The sequence below is a fragment of the Fonsecaea nubica genome (assembly GCF_001646965.1).
Source record: "Fonsecaea nubica strain CBS 269.64 chromosome Unknown Scaff39, whole genome shotgun sequence".
NCBI classification, from domain to species: Eukaryota; Fungi; Ascomycota; class Eurotiomycetes; order Chaetothyriales; family Herpotrichiellaceae; genus Fonsecaea; species Fonsecaea nubica.
The window spans coordinates 130,247-154,735 of NW_019173712.1; the positions used below are offsets into that span (position 1 = coordinate 130,247).

Below are 24,489 nucleotides of genomic sequence, written 5' to 3' on the forward strand. Positions count from 1 at the left end.
TCGGTCGTGTTGATGATTCGTTCCAGCTTCGAAGCACACAAGAAGGCTGACTGGTTAGCTTTTGTAGCCTTGAGCGCGCGGCATCTCCCTCAAATGATCATGTTATTGATCTCAGTTGGGCGCTATAGCACGTCCACTCACTGACTGGTCAGCTCAAATTCTTCTATCCCGTCCCATACGAATACCTCGTACCCGAGCGCGCGCAATTCCTTCGGCATCCAATGGCTCCAATCTGAACATTGCGCATTGAAGCAAGTTACGGTTGTCTCAGATAGTCATATCTACTTCGTCCAATCAGCCTCTCGCCTGCCTGAGGGAGGATTCCGGTCTCGTGGAAGCCGCTGCAGATCTGTGATCAAATTCAAGAGCTGAACGTGTCAAGGTCTTGATTTGTGTGTTTCGTTTGAACAAAGATGTCATGCTCCTCTCCACTGGGGTAGGATGCAAGATGGGCTTTCTGAACAATTGCCACTGCAACCTCTTTCTCGGCTGGATCGACGAACCATGAGTTCGTTACCCTGGTTCCGGAAGAAGCGGCTCTGGAGGTGAACCAATCAAGATGCAGAGCTGCAGCCTCCTCGACCGAACACTCGCATACTCGTAAGGCGCAGTGCTGGAGGTGTGGAGAGCTGAGCCCATGACTTGCAGAAAGCCTACATGTGGATATCATTGAAAGACTCTCGAGTGGCATTGCGACGTCTCTCATTGGTATGCTTCGCGGGGCCACGTTGCGAAAGATATACACCCTTGGTGCCCTCTCTCCATGCTTGTACGTCAGCGAAGTCCAAGGCTCCAATTGCTCCATTGAGCCAGTGTCTGGCCCCGGGAATTCAATGCTGGATACGTCGTCATCGCACGATCAAACCCTTCTGGACTTGTGGCGTTTACGAGGTCGTCTCCTTCGCTCACTAGGCAACTGCTACATTGAGCTCTCGGTCTTGTGATGGCTTAGACCTTTTCTCCTCCCTCCAACATGCGACTGGACGCCGAATGAATCCTTCCTCAATCCCTCATCACTCCGTTCCATATCTTTTCGGTGAGCCTGTGTTCCAAATTAAATTGTTTTTACACAAGGAATCCCAGGATTCTTAACCGCCCATTCCCCTTTACACGTGGACGTATCGGCATTCTTCGACAGCATTAGACTTGGGTTTGTCGACTTGCCAATTGGCATGGATTAGACCGCCTAGAACAAGTAGGTTGCATCCTGGCGACGTCAGCCCGCCCTGACTAGGAAATTGGAGCTTCTATCTCTTTCTGCCTTTGTATCTCCGCAAGCGCTACGTCCAGCTGCCACCATTCGAATCAGAAAATGACAACTCCACAGGGTTGCTGACGTCAGTACAATATCTCGGAGGCAGATATAGTGTGACTAATTGGACAGCCCTTTGTGACTTCTGCCGCATATGAGGCTTGCTGGCGCTTATATGTGACGAGGCTGAGCCTATTGACCACCAAGAAAGGAGTATTCTAACATTTTACTTCTACGAACTTCATATGTTTGTGGCCACGAGCTGAGCCGTCCACTGAAATCGGCAGCGTTCCAGCAACGTCGTCCTCGAGTCCTGGATTTGATTTTGGCTTCAGATGCCTCGTCCTTGGATCATGAGCCAGACGCTGCCTGGTGACGAGGTATGCAAACAGGTATCTCACCAATCGCAAGGAACTGAGATAGAGATTCATCTCCAAAGCTGCAATTCCGTTTCCCCTGGTTCTGCGCAGAACACGACAACACAGTCATCTTTCCAACTGACGGATCCCTGCTTATCTGCCCGTCAACCGATTGAGGAGAGAAGGTTTCGGAGGAGTTGCAAGAATGACCAAGGCATGGCTAGTCATAGCCACGAGGGCTCAGGGCAATCACATTGTCGGGTCCACGCTTTCAGACGTCTCCATACCAAAGAGCTGTGGGTGTGACAAATGAAACCCAACAGGTTTTCATCAGGCCTCTGCAGACAGTCCACGAGGAGCACCAAGCGGCCCTATCTTCCTGGCAGCCATGAATAGAAATGGGCATGTTATTTCTCTCTACAAGAAATGAAGTTAGTGTCTGGTACCTGCATGTAAGAGGCCATTTCGGGATAGTGACAAGCTCGTTTTCTTCATCCATTACCAATCATCGCTAGTAGCTCGTCTGCGTTCATCTACTTTACTTTCCAAGTCCGTACTCGACTCATATGAGCAGCTCCTACCTTTGCATTTCTCCTTTTTTCTCTCTCTCTCTCTCTCTCAGATAAGCGTCGTATATGGTGATGACGGATGGCGGTTAAAGAGTCTCTCAAGTCTTGTACTCGGTACTCACCCCGGAGAACCGGACGCCGGACATCGGACAAGGCTGCGGTGGATCCTCAGGGTTTGTTGAATGCCGAGCCGAATCAACAATTGCACCGACAAGGTCCCCCTCCCCCACCAATCAACCCTTTCTGAATTGCTCCTGCTCCGTCCCTCGGCGAGGGCTAATATCGATCCTGCTCAACATCCCGAACAGAAACATTGCCATCCAGTTTACTGTTGTGTGCATCGAAGGATGGAGTGGGCAACAATGAGTCGCTGCGTGGCTCGCAGAGCTACGAAGAAAGTCTCCTCAGCTCGTTTCTACAGCATTGTGCATGATGTCCCACGAGTCGCTGCCAGTCTCAGCCAGAGCCATCCTCCACCACAACCTCAAAGCCAGTCGGTATTCGAGCAAGCTGTCAATGCCACTGGTCCGCGCAACAACTGGACCAAAGAGGAGATTTCTCAGATTCACCAGACCCCTCTGATGGAACTGGCCTTCGCCGCAGTACGTGCATCCGTTGTCTAGAATTCCCCTGACTAAGAGAACTTGCAGGGCACTGTACACCGTCGATTTCACAAGCCCTCGGCTGTCCAACTATGTACCCTCATGAACATCAAGACTGGTGGGTGCACAGAAGACTGCTCGTACTGCGCCCAGTCGTCCCGCTACAAGACAAACCTTCAAGCCACCAGACTCTCCGCGGTTGACTCCGTCATTGAGGCAGCAAAGGTCGCCAAAGCGAATGGCTCCAACAGATTCTGTATGGGCGCTGCTTGGCGCGACATGCGTGGTCGGACCCGGGGAATGAAAAATATTGTGGAAATGGTCAAAGGTGTTCGGGCCCTGGGTATGGAAGCCTGCGTCACCCTCGGTATGCTTGACAAGCAACAAGCTCGGGAGTTGAAGGAGGCCGGCTTAACAGCATACAATCATAACCTGGATACCTCGCGAGAGCATTATCCCAACGTCATCACCACACGTTCTTACGACGAACGATTGCAAACACTGGAAAATGTACGCGAAGCCGGCATCCACGTCTGCAGTGGGGGTATTCTCGGTCTAGGAGAGACGCCCGCAACTGACCATGTTGGCTTGATCCACACCCTCGCCACTCTCCCAGCACACCCTGAATCTTTCCCCGTGAACAAGCTGGTGCCCATCAAAGGCACGCCAATGTTCGGCCAAGAACCGGTTAAATTGGAAGACATGGTCCGTTGTATTGCCACCGCTCGCCTGGTCATGCCGCGAACCATCATTCGTATTGCAGCCGGAAGGGTCACTATGCCTGAGAGTGAGCAAATGCTGTGTTTCATGGCGGGCGCGAACGCGATTTTCACGGGCGAAAAGATGTTGACGACGGATTGCAACGGGTGGGAGCAGGATAAGGATATGTTTGAGCGCTGGGGGCTGTCACCAATGCAGACCGAGGCGAGTAAACTGGTCGAGGTTGCAGAGGAGCCCAAGTTTGAGGCAAGCAGTTTCGCCCACTTGAAGAGCGATGGCGTGGTGGCACAAAAGGGAGCGGAGGTATGAACACGGGAGTCTGATATAGAATAAACTGTGCATACTTCAAAATAGCTTTACAAGCCGACTTTCGGATACTCAAATACAGAGTTGATAAGTTGTGAATTCACTGTGTACAACTCCCTCCACGGTTCTTTCGTCAGATTTATATGGACAATGCTTTCGACTTCATGAGCCAAACACCAGACTCGAAGCTCAGAATTAAGCACAATACCAAGTCGGCAACGTAACCTGACCACCTAGATTGGAATTGTCTTTCTCATTTCGCTCCCTCTCATTCCGCTTCCTCGCATCTCTCCTCTTTCTGCAAAATACACAGATCTGGCTCGCTCAACAAATTTGCGCTTATGGCACCACATGCCTGAACAAGAGTTCACCAAGTTAGATCGCTCCTCCTCTTCAGCTTCCGCCGTTTTAAAACCTCCTGTCCTCCTTTGGATCTCAGCCGCGAGAGATAGCCGTGCCGACGTTTCTGGACACGTCTTGAGGGGCTGTACGTGTCCATTCTCCTTCTATAACCAAGGAGGGTGGGTGTCGTGGAGAAGGAACGGCATAAAATCCTTGACAGCTGCGACTGTAGCGGTGATGAAAACGATGAAGGCGCGATTAAAGGCGAAGGAGATGATCTCAGAGGTGATATACTGGAGGTGCGGAGTGATAGGTTGCTGAATGCACGGGCAAGGAGAGATGTTGAGTTTGGAGCGTATGTAACCCCAGAGAAGCTCGTAATTGACCTCGGGGGTGTCCGTCTAACTGTAGTGAACGCTCTTGATTGGCGATAGTTAGTGCTTCGTCACAAAAGACGTTGCAATCATGTCGAGCTCACCTTCGACTCGGCACCCGATGCACCTTCACCCTTGATGGCATACTGTCAAAGATGCATTTGACCACGCGGCCACAGATTCGGCACATTATGACCTCGGCAAGGACTTGTAGTTAGAGTCCAGAGTATGTTTGGCGGTCGAGATAGAGTTGCTCTGAACAGATAAAGAGAGTGATCCAGAGTTTCTGCATGCAGCCTTGCTCAAGGTTGTGATTTGCGCCGAATGCTCGCCGCACTTTCCCATTCGAGTTGAGCCAACGAGGCCCTCGGTGAAGACACATGTTCGTGCGACTTGACCTGCCTTGCCTGTCTGGGTGCCTGTCTCGCTGCGTGCCAACTCGCATTCATATATCGAATCGCATTACATGCATTCGTCGTTCATTGCTCCTGACTAAACCGCAGGAGGACAATGGCTTCTCTCCTCCAACTCCTCGGCGACTTCCCTCGTGTTCGTTTGCCCAATGCCCCTTCCCTCCCATTTAACCCCCCTCACTAACCCTTGTGTTATCTACAGCGCCTAGCAGTCTTTCTTGACCGCCCAGGATTCCCATGGAAGAAACTGATTCTTGGGTTCTCCCTGGGTCAATATGTGCTTGAAGGTCTTCTCTCGTTAAGGCAGTATAAGGTGCTGCAAAAGACGAAGCCCCCGAAGACGCTCGAAGACGAAATCTCTCAGGATGTCTTCGATCAGAGTCAGGTACATGCGCGGCCTCTTTGACTATCTTGTCTCCATGCTCAAGTTCGCTGACTCCTGTCCCCAGGCATATGGTCGTGCAAAGGCGAAATTTGGCTTCATCTCCGGCCTCTACTCCCAGATCCAAAACGTCCTCTTCATTCAATACGATATCTTGCCGAAGCTCTGGTCATTGACCGGTCTCTTGCTTGCCCGCTATTTTCCCAGTCGTTTCTCCGGCGAGATTTCCCACTCGGTACTCTTCTTCTTGACCTTCAATGTCATCTCACAGATCTTGTCGCTTCCACCTTCATACTATAGCACATTTGTTTTAGAAGAGAAGTTCGGCTTCAACAAACAAACTATCAAGTTATGGATCACGGATATGCTCAAAGGCCAGGCATTGATGGTTGCACTGGGGACGCCGTTACTCAGTGCTTTTCTCAAGATCATCCAGGTGACGGGCACAAGATTCTTCTACTATCTCTGGCTCTTCGGGATCGTCGTACAGCTCTTCGCCATCACCATCTATCCGATCTTCATCCTCCCGCTGTTCAACAAACTATCACCTCTCGAACCTGGAGAACTCAAGTCTGGAGTGGAAGCATTGGCGCAACGGCTCAAGTTCCCCCTGAAGTCTCTGTACGTCATCGATGGAAGCAAACGGAGTGCGCATAGCAATGCCTACTTCTTTGGGCTTCCGTGGAAGAAACACATTGTCATTTACGATACCTTGATCGAAAAGAGCGAACCGCAAGAAGTAGTGGCAGTACTAGGTCACGAGCTAGGACATTGGAGTTTGTCACACACTACGAAACTGTTCGCCATCGCACAGGTATGTTTGTCGCTTCCTCCCCAAACCCTCAGCTGACTGGTGTCTAGTTCCATATGTTCTATATCTTTGCGCTTTTCAGTGTCTTCATCGACAACAACTCGCTTTACTCCTCTTTTGGTTTCCACGACTCACACCCCATCATCATCGGTTTCATCTTGTTCTCCGACGCCCTTGCTCCAATGGACGCCGTGGTGAAGCTTTTGATGAACGTGCTCTCTCGAAAATTCGAATTCGAAGCCGACGCATTTGCTACTAAACTGGGATATGAGAAGGAGTTGGCAAGGAGTCTGATCAAGTTGCAAGTGCAGAATCTGAGTACTATGGATGCTGACTGGATGTATGCGAGCTATCATTACAGTCATCCCATTCTGGCGGAGAGACTGGCTGCACTGGGTTGGAAGAGTTCGAAGTCGTCGGCAGCGAATGGCAAGGTTGTTGAGTTGGATGAAAAAGTTGCCGATGCGGGCGTGGTCAAGGCGAGCCAGAGAGAGCTGTGAATGCCCCTTTTGTCCCAGGTTTTGTTTGACGGCGCACTCTTCTCTTTCACCCCATTTGCCTTTCCCGTCAATATTTGACGTCTTACAACTACAGCCACGGCCTTGAAGAAGCTGGAATGCGAGAGGACATCCATGCAGAAAGCACGCTTGGCTTTGGTTTGTCAGGGGAAAGGCAAATAGGAGGCCACAGACTGAAATTGCTAGATAGTGCTGAGCATCGACTTTTGGCTCCTTTCAGGTCAGCATGTTGCGGTTGCGAATATGTCTATGGTCGCATACAGCGACAGAGCACAACGGCGTCGATTGAAGTCACCTTGAGGCGGCATCCCTGGTCTCATAGCAATTCAACGCCGCGGAAGAAGAGGTGGACTGGAGTCACAAATCAGATGGCATATGCCATCAAACTATGGCCTTCAGCCATTCTTATTCACAGCACCCGCAAGGTCACATAGACATGGCGGTCCTGCGGCCGCGATGTCGGGCATTGAGACGGCGAGCAGAGCTCTATTCCCACACCCTATCAATTGTTTGATGAAGGCGCTCTAGTCGATAGACTCCATGACAGCAGAATGGCCTGCGAAGATTCCAGGATTGGCGTTTGGGTGGCCATATTCGCAAAGTTATGGTGAAGGGAAAGACGGAGTGTGTTTACAATGTCCTCGAAATCCGTATGACTCTTTAGAAATATGTAGCGCCTTCAATGTCGTGTACGTCAATGAATATATCAGAACTTGTATCGAGAAGAGGCAGTTGGGCAGCTAAATGCTAAATGTAATATCCTGGCTCTTTAGTTGTGTTGAGCGAATCCTCCGAATCAGGCTCCTTTTCATTGGCTGAACCATCCAGGAACAGGCGGGCCAGGCTGCCTCACAGCACCATACAAAACCCCATACGCTGCGATGCCTTTTCTCCCCTCTCCGACATATGCGCAGTCTCTGTCAACAACGTCTTTCTATTTACCCTACCCTCGGGATTACTATTCTACCTGAGAGAAAGTCTTCTGACAGTCAGAGCTCGCAACAGCAGCGTTGCCAGTCCCTATGCCTTCCATGGCAGGCTCCAAACCTGTGACCGAACTCCCTCGTTTCTTGCGCCTGACCTGGACCTCCGCCTCGCTCGTCCAGGTAGCGCCGCAGTCCGTCTCCGGGCGACCTTGGGTAATACAAATGTTGAAGACTGCCTCCTTCAAGTCCGTGTCGAGGCCTCGGACAATACATAGCAATGCCGCTCCTAGCTTGACCGGGAAGCACCCTTCTCAATCACGGAAGAGACCCCGGACGGACGTTCAACCACTCCCTCGAGATTCAGTTCCCATACGACACAATGGGGTTTATGCCGCTACATTTAAACCTGCACGCCGGGCGTTCTCGACGACACCTGTGCACCATAAAGCCCACCACTTTGACACGCTGCGATTCGTGCAGAGATTGAAAGACGAAGGCTTCACAGAAGAGCAGGCGGTGGCCATGATGCGTGTCCTCAACGACGTGATAGAAGAGTCGATTCAGAATCTCACTCGAACCATGGTGCTGAAGGAAGATGCGGAGAGAAGCACATATACGCAGAAGGTCGATTTTGCCAAATTGAGGAGTGAATTGTCCAACGCAGATAGCACCGAAGCACAATTAACACGATCGAGTCATGACCGTTTAACCAGCGATCTGGCCAAGTTAAACTCGAGACTACGAGACGAGATCAGCCGGACGCAAGCCAGTGTTCGCCTTGACCTGAACCTGGAAAAGGGGAGGATACGGGAGGAAGCGAACGGACAGGAGATGCGCATCAAGGAGACAGAAGCTCGAATTGAGCAAGAGGTGGCCAGTCTCCGCGAGCGAGTAGAAGCGGTCAAGTTCTCGACCCTTCAATGGCTCATGTAAGTATTCGGTCCGTCCGAAGATTGTCGCAAATTGATGCTAACCAATACATAGGGGCGTCTGCACAGGTACCGCAGCACTCATTTTGGGTGCCTGGCGTCTGTTGATGTAGGCTCCATCACCATCGTCGCTACATGGTGCGTCGGAGCGGAAAAGCCACACCTTGATCGAACACCGCCGCGCAATACGTCCATCGTACCGTGGTCAAGCGGAGTGTCGACACCAGCTTTCTGAGTCGACAGTATCAAGCTTTGAGAATCTCCGTGTAAATAGCATGGGATTTTTGGATCTTTCAAAAGCACTAAAGCACTTAGGAGGACGCAGAGAAAGAGAATCCCTTCTCTATGGCTCGGATCAACATTGCCTTGGATTCGGTCTGTGCCATGATTCGCGCTCACTCTAGCTCTAGTATCAGTTCAACGCTGCACAATTCTCTTCTCAGGGCTATGCTTTCACAGCACTTGTGACCAGTCAACCTATGTACGAACAATGACTCATGGTCTTAGAAGCCTGCACTATCAGTTAGGCTATGATCTTCGTGGTCGACTCAATCAATGAATATTTGGATCCAACCAACTTGTGTGGATTATGCTTGAAGCCGAAACGAGTGGTGGAACAAGTATACTAGATATTACCATGGTTGATATGAGGCTGTACACCTGCAATTGGTTTAAGTTTCTAGCTATAAACCGTCCTTTTCTTCTCCTGTATATATACCTAGCGCTGGAGGCAGGAACCTGGTCGTTGATAGGCAACAGCCCTGGGTGCCTGGTTGTCGTCGGTGTGAATGTGACGGCATGGGCATGTCTGGGTCAACTTCGGCAAGTTTCGCGGCCCATGACTTCGTTCTGGCGTCCTGGTGTCTGTTGTGTACACATGATCGTGTCACACTGCGTTTGTGCAAACGGAAGCCAGTTCTGCCTGCCTGAATGTCAAAGACCTCTCTGCCTCCGTTATGTGCGCCCTTGTGAAGCGTCACCAACAGCGACAGCGACATTCTCTCCCCAGCTCGCGACGTCTCTGGCGACCACGGATCTCTCCCTTGTCAAATCATGAGGAAGTCCTTTATTGAACGCATCTTCCCTCACCCGCCGGGAAGTACAAGTTCACTTCCTCAGTATGAGGATGACGTCTCAGTCTCTTCGTTGCGCTCCTCCGATGCAGTCCGCCCTCGCATTCTGCTACGAGATGCAGCAACCCCATCTCCATTGTCCGACCGGCAACGAAACAGTTCTGTGTCCCCGACCTCTCAAAGACCCCAGAAGCTGAGCTCGTCCCTGGTGCGCCACAACGATCCCTTCCTCCCAGTGGAGAGAGCTGCCAAATCACTCGAGCGGACCTTTCAGAGCCTCCTCGATGCGCAGTCAGAAGGGCTCGGAGCTGGCGTTGCGAACGCAGACCTGGAAGATTCGTCCTCTGTGGGAAGTCCCACGCCCACTCCATCTATCTCTACGTCTACAAGAACAGGAGCGGATCCAGGACCGTGGACCATACCAATCCGTCAACCGAAGCCCAAAAAGATCACGCTCCGAGGAGCACGACGCGGGTTAGAAAAGTCCATGAGGGAATTTGCGGCTCTTAGGGAGTGGGAGCTGTCCCTCATCGACCGGGAAGTTGTGGCTAGAGACAACGCCCTGAAACAGGCTTCGGACCTAGGAAACCGGAGACACCTCCTTGAGGATGAGATTCGCAAGATCAAAAATGAAGAAGGACCTGTCGGTCTACGCTCCGAGATTCAGGCCGTGGAACAGGAGATCCAACATCTGGAGACAGCCTTGCTGGAACTCAAGTCCAAGCACAGAATCCTAGTGAATCAGCTCCGCGAGACCGAGAGCTCAAGGGACTCGGAATTGAGCTCTTACATGGAGTCGCTGGCACTGAGCGAGGTTCAGGTCAAATCGTTCCTGCGGAGACCACCGATCCAGCAGAGTCTCAATTCCGGACATGATCCAGGGATGTACGCCCTGAAGCCAGAGAGGCGGACCCTGCAAATGGCACAGGAGCAGTGGACAAACGAAGTGGAGTTGCTGGGTCAGAGAAAGGCGAGCGCAGAGAGTGAGAGGAATGCCCTGGAAGAAGGATCGAGACTTTGGCGCGACATTGTAAGACGTATTGGCGAGTTTGAACGGGACTTGAAGACGCAGACGCGGGAGCTGTCTCATTCGCAACTCCAGTGGGCTGCCCCGAACGGAGCAGATGATGCGAAGAGTGTACCGGCGACAACAGCTGAAGAGGCGTCCATTCAGCTAGTCTTGACAAAACTCTCTACCTTGATCTCATCTCTCGAGGAAGATCTTGACCTGGCCGAATCCAAGCACTGGAATCTCCTCACCTGCGCAATAGGTGCTGAGCTTGCGGCTTTCCAGCAGGCACGGGATTTGCTCCAGCGGAGCGCCAACCCGTCATCCACCACCGATGGTCCACTGAGTGACGGTGACAGTGTCAACGGATTCAATGATCGCAATCAGCTTGAAGACCATGAGACGACACAGAGTCATGAGTACCCTCCAGATCTACTCCGGGACAATATGCTTTCGCCGGGCAGATTACGGAGTCCAGGCGAAAGCAGCAACCAGAGTCTAGAAGACACATTGCGTCAGTTTGGAAATCCGCTCGATAAAGGCAAGCAGAAGGAACAGGTCGATCCTCTTGACAGCGTCGAGCTTGACCCTGTCGGCGTTCACCTGCGGTCACAACCTCGTGGACTACCCTCTTCAGAGCTGGATCCTTTTGCTGGGGAGGCTGATTCGGTCGCGAAACCGACATCATTGCCAATCACAAACGTTCGGCCGAAGCCTCCAGACCGGACAATGACGTCTGAGAGCGAGGACGATGAGCCAGGGCCAGAATTTCTGCTTTCTCATTCTTGATGGCCAGGTTGTTTGAGAGAAAAGGGCCAAGAATTGTACAATAGGGGCTTGTTAGTGCTGGTGGCTTGGTGAGCGATGTATCAAATTCAGCCTTGTTCAGCACTTGGCAGCCAAGTTGGCTGTGCCATTGACCAATATGGATCAATATGATCAATATGATCAATATGTTTCGTGATCCGTTTCAAACTATCCAGAATTTTTGTTCCTCTTGTGTTTTTTTTGTTTTGGTTGGATGGTACACGGGCTCGAAAGTGTCTGTGTACTTGTCTATCTATTTAACCATCCACGCCTCGCCATGCCATGTCTCGCCTCTACCACTAATATACAATGAGAGCACAGCCCTTGTCGGGCGCGTGTCCCAAACACATTACCCGGTCTCAGACCCAGACCCGTACTCAAGACCAACCCCAATTTTACTCCATCCCCCTGATAAGGTCGCGATAGGGGACCGGACGGCGTGGTGAGAATCCGTCAGGAGCGTGGACTGTGTTGTCGTTCAGACCGTGCGCGCCTGGGTCCGCGTGGACTATTTCGAGAGGAAGGAGGGCGGTCGAGATGTCCGCGAGCGAAAAGAGAACAAACACGGGGTTAAAGTGGAAGGAGAAGGGATAGACAGTGGGAAGAGGAAGAGAGAAACGTCAAATGAGGATACATCAATTTCACACTGATACATACTGTATGGAGGTGCATGGTGCATGGTGCACTAGACTCGACTAGACTAGACAGAAGAAGAAGAAGGAGACTCGTACATTTCGTTTCATGAGTGAGTGAGTGAGTGAGTTGTTTGGTTGGTTGGTGAGTTCGTTTGTATGGTGTGTTTGACTGGGAGGTAGGTAGGGAGATCCAGATGGACAGACCGGTGGATAGACATGGTAATAGCTGGATGAACAGACTGACGGATGGGTACAATAAGAGAGAGTGAGTGAGTGAATAAGTGATTCTCGTTCTCGTTCTGATTGTAGTCGTGGTTGTGATTCGGATTCTGATTGTGAAAGTGAAAGTGATAGATGCTCCGTCCGATGCCGCTCAAGCTGTCCATCTCGTCGAAGCCGTTCATTCCTCATGCGCCATGTAAAGAAGTAGAAACCCCGGAATGATGAGGTTGCTGTCGTTACCGGGAATTCTGACATGGGGGCCCCTTTTTTGTTCTGCAAGTCTGACATGCTGGTGATGGGACATTCCTTGTATATCAGGTAAACCACCTTTCCACCTTGTTGATTCTTGACCGTACATTTGTATACACGAGGTTCGAGTCTCGCCTGCCTCGTAGCTTGATATATCTGGATGACCTGTACCGAAGGGCTCTTTTCTGGAAATCGACAATCTCTCTGCCTTTGACTTGATGTTATCGTTGTCATGTTGTTGGTGGTGTTCATTCATTTCGTCGGCTTCTGCCAACATCCCCCGTCAGTATAGAGCCAGATAGACCATCTTGTTGAGGAGGACAAAGAAATGAACTGACCAAAAGAAAAAAACCCTCCTCGTGTCCTCATCCCCAGAGCTCCTCTTGGGAAAGCACCAGATCCGGCCCTTTGTACACCTTGCCTGGGCTGACTACCTCGCCCTTTGGCTTGGGGACTTCCTTTTCCTTTTCCTTCTCCTTCTCCTTCTTGATCAGGTTGACAATGTTGATCCCGGAGCTCTGCCCCTCGGAAGCGGCGATGTCGGCCTCAACGTCCCGCGCAATCAGCTTGTAGTCCTGCACGACGTCGCCGTAGAAGCCTCGGCTCGCGCTGCCCGCCACCGCCGCGCCGTTCCACCCCTTGCGTGATTCAAAGTACATCTCGTCCGTCTCGGTCTCGATATCGGTCGCCTCGTCTGGGGTCAGCTCATCCGGAGAGCTCGAGCCCGCCGCGCTGTCCCTGTCCCTCTCCACGGTTGCCACCATCACCGGCGTGCCCCCTCGGGGAACGATATCCTCTCGGGGGCTGGCCTGGCGAGTGAAGATATCGTCTCGTGGACTGGCGCGGCGAGTGAAGATGTCGTCGCGAGGACTGGCACGGCGTGAAGTGACGTCGTCTTTGGGAGGGCTGTCACGACGCACGACGGGGTCGACCGACGTGGCGCGTCGGGCAGAAAAGTCACCAGAGATACGATGGCGAGTGTACGGCTCGCGAGAGACTGCGCGACGAGTACTTGGGCCAGGAGACTCTGCACGAGGACGAACCGGCTTATCGTCAGAGAATGCACGAGGAGTGATTGTCCCTGGTGCGACGTGCCCGGACATGGCCTGTCCGCGAGAAAGAGCTCGACGGGTTTTGGGTTCTGGTGAATCCAAACGGCGGACAGCGGGCTCCCGGGACAGGGCTCGACGGCTCACGGGTGGAGGAGAGTCAGCACGTCGCCTGACGGGGTCTCTGGACAGAGAGCGGGTAATGCTCGGTTCGCAAGAGGCATTTCTGCGGCCAGTTGATCCGCGGGAGAAAGACGAAGCTGTAGCGCCTCGCACGGGGGAATCTGCACGCCGTCGGGGGGCTTCTCTCGAGACAGCACGTCGACGACTCGGTCCCACCGAGCCAGCCCGCCGTTCAGCAGGTTCTCGTGAAGCAGACCGACGGCCACCGCTGGACTCCGAGGGCCCCCGGGACGAAGCTCGCATGTAAGCCACCTCGCCAATGCCTGGACCTCGAGAAGAAGGCCGGGAAGGGAGCCTGGTAGCACTGCTGCCAGACTCGGGTCTCTCAATGGTTGGGTCTGCAGCCTCGTCTGAACTTGGAGGTTCAGAGGTTGATGGAATCAGAGGCGTAGAGTGGACGTGCCCCTCCAACCGGTCAACCAAGCCCGCAAGGTCGACCTGCCTCTCATGACTGTGGGGAATGGCAGACTCGATCTGTCGTGCGATGGGGGTGTTGTCCATGGGCGTGGCATTGTTGCTCTCAGAGAGCTCGTTGTACTTTTCCACCACAGGGCTCAGAATGGAGATGGCCGAAGCCGGTTGGCTCTTATTTGGAGGAACTGAGGTCTGGATCTGCGGAAGCCGTGGGGGCCCCGGGTGTTTCTCTGGAAAGACTGCCCGCGTGAAGAAAGTGCTGACGTCGTCATATACCGGCGACTGGCTATGAATGATGGGCGAGTCGACTCGGAATGGCTCGATTGCGGGTCTTGGTTCCGCCACAATGACTTCGTCGATATTGCTGATGATGCCGGGGCGAACGGGGCGTGACTCTGCTGTCACCACCTTCTCTACCACCCGGGCCGGCTGGGTTTGGTGGAGGGGTTGACTGCTCGTCGACGACGACCTTCGGTGGGACTTGCGGCTCCACAGCAAAGGAATGGTGATGGTGATTGTACCCCGTTCCTTCTGGATGAGTGGGGGAGACTGCTGTGGGATTGTTTCGACGCTGCCCCGTTCGATCTCGTCCTTGAAACTCAAGTCGGGGGATGTGTTGACGAGGGTTTTCTGCGAGTCGGGGCTGCCGTGGGCCTGGTAGGCGACGTTGTTCATGTCGTCGTCGAGGTAATGCTGGGTCCATCCACCGTTGGGAGCCGTGATTGCCACATCGCCCCATCGAGCATGGAGTTGCTTCGTGGACTCTGATCGGGACCTCGACGGTCGACGCCGGGACGACATGAGTCCTTCGAGCACACCCGCCATGGTCGACTCGATCGACAGGTATTAGGGTGAGAGACGAGAACAGGGACCTCAGACCGGGTCGAGGGTCAAGCTGACGTTGGGGCCGTTGTATGAGGAGACGCTTTGCGTCAAAACGAAAGGCCTGAGCAGAAAGCACAGGATGTAATTGTTTGGAAATGCCCGTGAGACGGAGGCTGTGGTGGGAGAGGCCACACGACGAGGCGCCTATCCCAAGAGAAGAAGAGAAAGAAATAGCTGATGAACCCCCACAGGAAAGGAAAAACCAGAAACCAAATGCTTTTTCTTTTTGATTCTCCCTGACAGATTATGAAACTTTGTTGATCCAAAGGACTTGTATGAACGGAGGAGGGGGGTTTGCATAGAGAAGGACGCAGAGCGGCTGAGTAGAAATATAGGGCAGTCAAAAGACAGGACAGGATAGGTAGTACTCCTCGGTACTCACCGTGTGTTTATTTTTGCTTGTGGTGAATGGTGCTTGCCCGAAAAGAGCTGCAGACGTGGTACAAAACAATAATAGAAGAGAGGCTCTGGACTTTTGGCTTTGTCGCCTGATGCTCGTGTTAGCTAGCCGATGGCATCCAACAGAACAGGGCCCTTGAGGTTAGCGAAGCCAGATACAGGCTCGCAAATGCACAGTTGTCGTTCCCCACGCGAACAGACATGTCCAGGGTCGCTGGCAGCCGGTCGCCACTGAGGTCTCTGGGCCTGTGAGCGTTTGGAAGTCCAAGAAGATTGGACGACGGGGAAAGATGAGACAGATCGGATGCAAGGGGCTGTTGACGCATTGCGGGCGTATAAGCGCCAGATGTGGAGGAGTGTGACAAAGAGTGGAGATTAGTGGAGATGATATCGTCCTCTAGAGGCATGATCCTGGCGCTTCTATTGGCCTATATCTATTTTTATTCGGTCCAATCACAACCCTAATATATGGCTCCACTAAAGCCGAGGAGTCCAGCCTTACGAGCTGCCTCCTTCTGTGGTTGTTACTCGCACATGCAAGCCCCTTTCGACTCATCCAGACCAAAAGCCTTTGGACCAACTACAGCTGCTGGATCGACTGCCGCGGAAGACTGTCTTCAGATCCGCATAACCTTTGGCGTGGAATGACACAATCCGGGCTGCACGTCACCAGCTAAACTATCCAAATATGGGCCACACACGAACGGAAGAGGGTTGAAGAAGCATTAATTGGCAAGAGACCTCAGAGAAGATACTTTCGCAACGAACACGAAAGGGTCCCTTTTGCATTTTAATTGGAGCTATTGCACACCCCCGTGCGTAGAGGGTATATATCATCGGACGATTCTTCAGCTCCCACAGCTCGCATGGTTGCTCATTTTGTCGCCTCCCCGGCCCACTGAGTTTTTGTTTTCTGCTTCTCAGGATCGAGCTGGAAAACCCTGACATCAGACTCCCACATCCAGAGTTTTGAAACAGCATATGACTTACAGCTGACCGGTGGTTGCCTCCACTGGCAGAAGTCTGGAGCTTCTCCAATAGTGTGCCCACGGGATAGTCGTCGTAATCGATATCCAAATAACCACGAGGTGCGTAACTCCGAGGAACGATTGCAAATGCTCGACCTAAACCCTCGCCATCAGCTACCCACTCGCATAGAGGATGCCGAGCCCGCTTACCATTGACTTTGGGATCAGACACAATTCTCAATGCACATTGGCCGGCGTCTTCGACCGTGGCAAAATCGATGCCCGAATTCGTGAGATGGTCAACGACTGCCTTGCTCAGAATCTTGGTTTCGACAAACCTGGATTGGCTCCATTAGCATGAATATGCCTCAACGATCGATTTGTCCGTACCAGGGTCCAATATATGCAACTCGAATATTGTGTACGTGCTCCGTCTTGCGAAGAGCCCTCATCATGCCGCGAAGGCCAAACTTGGATGCACTGTATTGGACGGCGCCCGATAGGTCGAGATATCCTGCGAGACTGCCCTGTAATATGAGAACCTGGTCGAGGGGGGCTCCTTTGTTCAAAGCATTCTGTCGGCGGAAGTAGTGAAGCGCCAGCTTGACGGTATACATGACACCAGTGAGATTGACATTGAGGATGTTGAGCTTTGGTTCTTCAGGCTCCTCGGCTTCGACTAGACATGTCCATCAGATTTTATCCAGCTCAATTACCCCAGTCACATACCGTTGTTGAAAAAGACCGAATCAGCCCCGCTAATGCCAGCATTGGCAATGACAATGTCCACTCGGCCAGAGGGTGAAGCCGAAAGTGCAGTTTTGAAGACGGCCAATTGATCAGCCCAGACTGTAACGTTGCACTTGACGAACTTGACTGAGCTGCGAACGGAAAGTCAATGGGTGATGCACAAGATGAGAAGACCATATTTGGATACTGACCTGCCCAACTCCTTTTCCAGCCTCGCGCCTTCTTCGGCGTCAAGGTCTGCAATGACGGCAAAAGCCCTACACTTCCATCAATATCAGGCCATTTGGTACATTGAGGGCTCGCTCATACCCGGCGCTGGTCAAAGCACGGACATATGCCTCACCGATGCCATTGGCTCCTGAACAAGGATATTAGAAAGGACCCTAGTATGGTGTCTCTATTGCGTCAAGCGTACCGCCGGTGACGACAGCAGTCTTGCCCTTGACATTGCTTGTGTCAATATCCACGTTACAATTGACGGCCCCGGTATTCGTATACGGCTCCATGGCGACAGGCTTGATCCGACAGTTAAAGGATAGGTAGGAGAATGAGAAGCGTCAACTCCGGGGGATCTGTTTGGTGGCGTGGGGACAACGTCAAACTCTCGATCGACAAAAGAACCTCGCTCAGCTTGAAGGATTTGGGAAATGTTCCAATCTGTCGCTGCGCGTTCTATATATCTCTCCACAGCAAAAGACTGTCGTCAGCTTACCAGAGAAGGGTACGATAACCTCGGTAGATTCCTGTCGAACGAGAGCAACAGACTTGGCTTGAGCATTTTCGAGTTATACGCAGGCAGCGGGGAAAGGCAACATATGTTCGACCGCACAAGTGGGTCGATTAGTTTTCGTTCTCGTATCGCGTGTCGTTGAGTTTAGTCATAGCCCTGGTTCAAGCCCGAAACAAGAAAATTACCGGACCCGTAGGGTGAAGGGTGTGTGCCTTCTGACTGCGCTCGTACATGGCAAGACAGGTAACGGGCAATAACTCTGTCTGGCAAGTCCTGCGGGAATCACAGTGAAGCGAGGCGTCCCAGGTGGGGCCAAAGGACTTGTGCGTGAACAGTGGCTGCTATGCAGGGCTTGTCGCGTATAGAACTACCTGCTTGTGGGAAGCGACTTGCTGACACGAGGTGCACGAGGAAGTTGCCAAATCATATCGGGGTTGGTTTTAGCGAGGCAGCATCTTCGACCACGGATGAAATGATGCAATTGGAGTGGGAGAATGGGCATCTGGCAGTACTCGTAGCTACATGCTGTAGCGAAGGTGGACGACGACGGAATCTCCGCATCTGAATCCTTCAATCCACCCCCACAGCCTCGTCACTTTTTTTTCCCCTCTCCACACAAACTGCGCACCGCGCCTCGTACCTCGTATACGCCCCTAACAAGGCACCAACGTACACACTCGTGATTCCAACCAAGCTGACCGAATGGACAATTGAACCCCCATTTCAGCCTTTCTCCGATAAATCATTTCGAGGACAACTACAATGCCTCTCCTATCCTCGACCCTCCTCCTACGCACCCACTCCCTCACCCTCCTCACATGCGCCTACTACCTCCTGACCTCGCCTGCCCAACTGCTGTCCTCGACCCCGATATGGCTTCTTGGGGAGAGCATGAGCGTCCGGCCCGCGGGGTACGCACCGGAGACGAGCCCGCACGACGCCTCCGCCTCACTCGGTGCAAGAGCAGGCAGTAGCGGGCGGACGAGCACGAACCCCGGCAAACATTTGACGGGGTTGCTGTCGACACAGGCCCATGGGATCTCCCACTCCGAGCGAGAACTGTTCGCGCTCCTGGCGCTGGTGGTGGTAGCTTACGCGGTGACACAGTTCCTCTTCGCGGGAGACTTGTCCATGTCACAGCAGGGCTCGGGTGCTGGTGCTGGTGCCGGTGCTGCTTCTTCCAATGCCTCTGCACCCCCTTCGTCACTGGCCACGCGCCTCGACCCCTCTGCGAAATCACCCTCGCGCCACGCCGAAGAACTCCACACTCTCCTGACGGCACAGTCGCGCTGGCTCACCCTCTCGGCGATCCACGTGTTGGCGTCGTCAACCCTCGTGTTCTGGATCTACATGTTCCACTCGCATTCAGCCTCCTCCGCACCGGTGTCTTCAAGCTTCCCCCCAGGCAGCTGGACCTCGCTGCTCTCAGGACTGAATTTACTGGCGAATCGAGTCGTCTTCACGATCGGGCTCGCTGATATGCTGTTCTGGGGTTATTTCTGGACAGTGCTAAAGGAGGAGGGCCGCGAAGTTGCAAAAGTGTTGGCCAGGTGGCGCAGACAGGCCGAAGATGATGAGTGAACAGAAACCCTCTGCCTGTTGAGAGATGCGGCGAGGATAAAAAGAAAATCGAAGCTTGAGCTGGCGGTCACGTGTGGTACATTACATATATCTCTTTCCTGCGTGGTGGCTATGCTAATGAGATTCTAGTGCATATTCCACTAGATGACATGTGCTAGATCGAAGGAAATCTTCCTATCTAGCCGCATTACATCTCGAACTATTTCCCTCGTCTCTGGCTTGGGAATCCGCTCCTACAACATGGCTGCCAAACCCAACATCCCAGCTCCGATGGCACCAAACCCAATCGCCACTTGATTCGCAGCACCCGTGGGGCTGGCAGTCGCCGAAGAGACTTGACTGACACTGCCTGTGGCGGAAGAGGCAGCCGCGCTGGCACTGGACGCGGCGGAGTTGGCGGACGCGGAGACACTGCTCAGCGAAGAGGAAACGCTGGCGCTGGCGCTGGAGGCTGAAGCAGAGGCAGAGGAAACACTAGCATCGCTGGAGCTGCCGGCGGCGCCAGAGCCGGAAGCCGAAGAGGTGGTGGTGCCGGTCGAGGTCGTCGTTGAGGTGCAGGTTGCCGACGCAGGCTGTTGAGAATAAATGGTTCAGTGAGACAATTTTAATGTCAAAATATACTCGTGTGGCAGACGAAAGTCACGACACCCAGGCGAACCGCAATTGAGATCAATAGAGAGAATCCAAACATACCAAAAGCGAAGAAGCGCCGACGGGGTCACAGATGCTGTGCGCATAAGCCAGAGCGGCCGTTTGATCTGTAGGATCACACGCCTCAAAGACGCAGCAGGCGATGCCGTTGAGGAAGGACGCGGTGTTGCAGATACCTATTGATATAAGTTTGGGATGAGCCACTGCTACAGAGTCCCTTCCTCTTTTTTTTTTTCCTGCTCTGCCTCTTGCACCGTCGGGATGAACGAGCTCACAGAAGAGGGAGGACTAACATGTTGGATTGCCGTTGCAGCTGGCGGGGAGGAGACTGCTCACGCAGTCGGTAGCACCTGTACGAGTATTCGAGATGATCAGCCCACCACGTCAGTCCATTGACACACACATTCACCAAACCCCGCGCGCGCGCGCGCTCGACTTTGCGATCTGCAATCTTTTCCACAGCATTGACCTCGAGGCGCGCGGCAATTTATATCTTTCACATCACATCACAGAATACGGGGGGGTTTCATAGGACCGACGTACAGCTGGGAAGAGTCGGGGCCTGTTGCGCAGAGACAATACCCACCAGGAGGGTGGAGGCGGCAAGGATGCTGCTTAGCTGACGAAGCATGGTGGCTCTAGTGGCTGGTAGGAATAGAGCTTTCCCCCGCGATTCTGGTGTGGGACACGAGGGACTCGTGGATGAGGGTGTTCGATGTTCGATGAGAAGTAGGATGGGATGGGAAAATGGGAAAAGAAGTTCAATTGAGAAGAAAAGAATGAGATAAAAGCTTGCGTTGCCAGAAGGGATAAATAAGAGACGGCTTGGTCAGTTTTCTCGTTGGTACTCCCCGTACCACTCACCTGCAATACCCTGCCCTGTCCCGCCGTCTTTTGCTTCTACTCGGTACTAGTTTGGGGATCTAGAATGCTAGCTAGCTGCCTACCTCGTACATATGTAATAGCTCTCTACCCCCTCCCCCCCAAGGCGCCACGACACCAAAAGCTAACAGCTTCCCTGGGGTGTGCCCCTGGGGAAAAAAGTCTCTCTCCTCTTCCCGCATTATTGGGGTCGTCCCGGTAACACCCTTGCCGGCACGCACCATCGATGCTCCGCATTTTATGGCATCAATACCAAGATCATGAGACCCAAACCACCGCGTAGGTTCTACCTAATCTGGTCTGTTCATACTGGCCTTCCGTTCTGTTTTTTTTCCCTTGCGACGAGACGAGACATCGACGAGGGTGTGTGGTCGTCGATTGAGGGGAAAACAGATCCGAAAACCACCCACAACGCGTCATCCGAGTACGAGCAGACAGCGGCGGTTGAGCGGTCAATGGCTGGGCTGATGGCTGCGCCACCTAGCGCCGAGATTGGTTCTTGCGAGGAATGTACCTCGTATACGCAAGCCAAGCACAAATCGTGGGAAACGAGATCCCCAATCGCACCCGAGATAGTGAAGGGATACCTGGTTATCTATCGTGATTGCATCGATCGAGCAAGGCTGCAGGCTAGATCAACGCGAGGCTGAGCGTCACGATGGATCAGATATTGGATACTTACACATTTAGATATTGACACAAGAAACCAAGTCTTCATTGCGCTATTGCGTCGTCATCAAACATTACACACACCGGCTTGTCACTCTCTCTTCCCCCTTTTACCGTGTCATCCGGTCCAAGTCTCGCTGGTGCCAGCTTTCTCCCTGGCGATACTGTCATGTGCAACACGGCACGAAAACGAAACAACATCTTCCCCATATCCCACACCCCACAAACAAATAAACCGATGTTCTCACCGGCGTCCTCATCCCATATTCGTGCTCGCCTCAAGGAGATCCAATCCCATCGCATCAAGACATATACACATCGCTCTGTGGAGACGTTCTCGTGACTTTTCCCCGTGTCCTATAAAACTCCACCAACCGCGCGAACCACTTCCCACCAATATGTTCAGATGATATTAATCGTATATGTAAAATCACTGGCGAACCAATACCCGTTCATATGGTCCAGTCGCTCAACGTAGTTGTTCATCTCGGCCTCGCCTTTCATGACACTCCGAAACCGGTCCCAATTGGCCTGGTCATACCGGCTCACGTCAAAGGCTCCGATCCTCCTGAATTCGCCCTTTTTCATGGTCGCACACAGGAGCAATCCCTCGACCCGATCAACAACGTCGATGACTGGCAAGAGATAGATCTCGAGCATCTCGCAAAGCATCCCACTGCCCACGTCGGACAGTTTTGGCAGGCGGTCGTCAAAGGCTGCTTTCTCGATTTCGACCTGAGCCTTGGTACATTGGATCACACAGGGCGTAGAACCCCAGTAATCCCGCGTGCGTCTCAGCAGCCCTCTTGCCAGGAACCCTCTAACCTTCATCCTGCCGCCTTGCACAAAGCCGAAATTGTCCCCGGATGGACTATATTTCATGTCGATCTCGATGATTTCAATGCAAGTTTCTCGTGCCGAGGATGCCGGTTCAGGGTACTTTACTTCGCCGTCGATGGATGTCCATGCCCATGTTGGGGCTCTGTACTTCGTCGGCCGCCTTCCGCCCTCTACTCGCCAGAGCAGCGCGTGTGGTAATTGCGGCTTCCAGAGCCCAACCAGGTAGTCGTCGGTATGCAATCTGTTCTTTGCCATGTACTGCTTCGCCAGCCCCTGCATGGCCAACAGCTTGTCGCTAGAGTACGTCAACTTCTTGGGGGAATACATTTTCACCAGCTGATGCCAATTGCCGTGCCTCTGGTGATGGATCTTCTTACTGAAGAACTCGACACTTTCTTGGGACGAAGGCGGACCCATGGTGGCGGGAAGGCCCTTCGGAAATACCTCTGAACAACACATCTGTTGGCATTCCCAGAACAATTCATTGCGAGTGAAGTGCAGTGTACGTTTTGCAAGGCAGCGTTCCTGAAAAGCCCAAGCCCGCTTGTTGAGTGGTGATGAGTCGACCAAATCGTGCCATAGCGTGGAGCGGAGTATTTTGTACATCCCTTCGTCAATGCCCAAGCCAAAGGGAACGGGAACAATGCAGGGCTGTATTGCCAAAACGTTGCGACTGTAGATCAGTCCGCTGGCATCGTCCCTCGAGGAAGTGGCGGCGATGTTGAGTGTGGCTTCTGAATAGACACGGTGCATCTGTCCCACCTCGGCCAACACGTCTGTTTCGCTATCATGTCGAATGCACAGTGCGTCAATCCAGAGGTATCGGAAACCTAGCTTATCCGTCACAATGGCGGCTTCGGCAAACGTCTTTGGGAGATTTGCCACGCTGACGCCCTGCCTCAACGCTGCGAGGGTCCCTTTATGCAAACGAATCGTCTTGGACTTGCCCCAACAATGGCTGAGGGTGACGTACTCGCTCAAGGGGTCCACGAACATGCCGTCCACAAGTTTGACTCCGCGAGCGCCCTTGGGGCCTCGGATCGAGACATCCAACAGGTGTGTGGGCTTCCACGTCGCATCGGTGGCAGAGGACACGGAACATTTCATGTGGTTGAATGTACAGTCTTGGATCCACTGTTTGGCAAGATCGATACTTTCTGTCGACGCTGTACTCACCGATCTAGAGTCAATTGTCCGGACTCCAGGTTCAACGGCAACTATGATACTAGCAAGTTAGCAACCTCTGGGGATCTCAAATCAGAGGCAGAAAAGGGCCAAGGAAGCACATACATCTCGGATGCATCAGAATCAACTCAACCACCAACCCCGTCGTTTGGTCCCAGCTCAACGAGAGACTCGCCTTCGAACCGCTACTGCTTGGAGTCGGTCCCCGGATCTCCTTGTCCGCCTCCGACTTCGTTGGCTTCACATATCGGAACTTCAACCTCGCTTGGTCCCGGGCAATCGGTGATATCCAGACGAAGCCAACCGAATCGATTGCTAACCCTCTGTTTCGAAAATTTCTATAGGCGTCTGGGTCGATGGACATAAAAACTGTCAAACAGAGATGGCATTTGCTGGCCAAAGATGCGAGTTCTTCCAAGCCATGATGCGGAATCTCGCCGGTATCCAGTGATTTCGGCGTGTCTGGCTTAAATATGGACTGGCACGCGGCGCAGAGCGTGCTGGGCGTTAATTCTGACATGATCGAGACGTTGTTGATCGATTATTATTGTGGTGACGTTTCTCGCTTCTGTCCCCCGGCATCTCGTCGATAATGTTTCGGTCTGGACGTTTCTCAACGGACGCAACGACTGTCCATGCTCTTGGTCGCACAAATCGATGCTCTAGACAACGTGACAACCTAGTCGGCAGTCTGGTTCAAAATATAGCGGATCATCAAAGAGGATTGTGATGTAGGCGTGTTTCTCCTGAGATCGTCGCCGCTGGAGCCGAGCACCAACCGAGCAACCTCTTAATTTCCGAATGC

At 52.8% G+C, this 24,489-nt stretch overlaps 9 protein-coding genes across 9 annotated transcripts; 5 read left to right on the plus strand and 4 right to left on the minus strand.

The window, feature by feature from the left end:
- Nucleotides 1-2,542: 2,542 nt before the first annotated feature.
- AYO20_06277 (biotin synthase) lies at nt 2,543-3,811 on the plus strand (the record flags this gene model as incomplete). Its single annotated transcript, XM_022644568.1, has 2 exons — nt 2,543-2,782; nt 2,831-3,811. 2 exons carry the CDS (start codon nt 2,543-2,545, stop codon nt 3,809-3,811), a joined length of 1,221 nt encoding a protein of 406 aa, XP_022499446.1.
- Nucleotides 3,812-5,034: 1,223 nt separating this feature from the next.
- AYO20_06278 (hypothetical protein) lies at nt 5,035-6,630 on the plus strand (the record flags this gene model as incomplete). The annotated part of the gene is made up of 4 exons (XM_022644569.1): nt 5,035-5,073; nt 5,140-5,322; nt 5,387-6,133; nt 6,181-6,630. 4 exons carry the CDS (start codon nt 5,035-5,037, stop codon nt 6,628-6,630), a joined length of 1,419 nt encoding a protein of 472 aa, XP_022499447.1.
- A 1,049-nt stretch (nt 6,631-7,679) lies between these two features.
- AYO20_06279 (hypothetical protein) lies at nt 7,680-8,616 on the plus strand (the record flags this gene model as incomplete). The annotated part of the gene is made up of 2 exons (XM_022644570.1): nt 7,680-8,503; nt 8,559-8,616. 2 exons carry the CDS (start codon nt 7,680-7,682, stop codon nt 8,614-8,616), a joined length of 882 nt encoding a protein of 293 aa, XP_022499448.1.
- A 940-nt stretch (nt 8,617-9,556) lies between these two features.
- On the plus strand, nt 9,557-11,374 carry AYO20_06280 (hypothetical protein; the record flags this gene model as incomplete). Its single annotated transcript, XM_022644571.1, has 1 exon — nt 9,557-11,374. The coding sequence occupies one exon, from the start codon at nt 9,557-9,559 to the stop codon at nt 11,372-11,374; it is 1,818 nt and encodes a 605-aa protein (XP_022499449.1).
- A 1,489-nt stretch (nt 11,375-12,863) lies between these two features.
- Nucleotides 12,864-14,969, minus strand: AYO20_06281 (hypothetical protein; the record flags this gene model as incomplete). The annotated part of the gene is made up of 1 exon (XM_022644572.1): nt 12,864-14,969. The coding sequence occupies one exon, from the start codon at nt 14,967-14,969 to the stop codon at nt 12,864-12,866; it is 2,106 nt and encodes a 701-aa protein (XP_022499450.1).
- Nucleotides 14,970-16,302: 1,333 nt separating this feature from the next.
- Nucleotides 16,303-17,652, minus strand: AYO20_06282 (hypothetical protein; the record flags this gene model as incomplete). The annotated part of the gene is made up of 8 exons (XM_022644573.1): nt 16,303-16,359; nt 16,419-16,552; nt 16,607-16,734; nt 16,787-17,075; nt 17,126-17,277; nt 17,338-17,403; nt 17,456-17,504; nt 17,562-17,652. 8 exons carry the CDS (start codon nt 17,650-17,652, stop codon nt 16,303-16,305), a joined length of 966 nt encoding a protein of 321 aa, XP_022499451.1.
- A 986-nt stretch (nt 17,653-18,638) lies between these two features.
- Nucleotides 18,639-19,457, plus strand: AYO20_06283 (hypothetical protein; the record flags this gene model as incomplete). Its single annotated transcript, XM_022644574.1, has 1 exon — nt 18,639-19,457. One exon carries the CDS (start codon nt 18,639-18,641, stop codon nt 19,455-19,457), a length of 819 nt encoding a protein of 272 aa, XP_022499452.1.
- Nucleotides 19,458-19,690: 233 nt separating this feature from the next.
- On the minus strand, nt 19,691-20,739 carry AYO20_06284 (hypothetical protein; the record flags this gene model as incomplete). Its single annotated transcript, XM_022644575.1, has 4 exons — nt 19,691-20,029; nt 20,151-20,284; nt 20,402-20,458; nt 20,652-20,739. The coding sequence occupies 4 exons, from the start codon at nt 20,737-20,739 to the stop codon at nt 19,691-19,693; spliced, it is 618 nt and encodes a 205-aa protein (XP_022499453.1).
- Nucleotides 20,740-22,061: 1,322 nt separating this feature from the next.
- AYO20_06285 (hypothetical protein) lies at nt 22,062-24,204 on the minus strand (the record flags this gene model as incomplete). Its single annotated transcript, XM_022644576.1, has 2 exons — nt 22,062-23,716; nt 23,790-24,204. 2 exons carry the CDS (start codon nt 24,202-24,204, stop codon nt 22,062-22,064), a joined length of 2,070 nt encoding a protein of 689 aa, XP_022499454.1.
- Between the last annotated feature and the right edge of the window lie 285 nt (nt 24,205-24,489).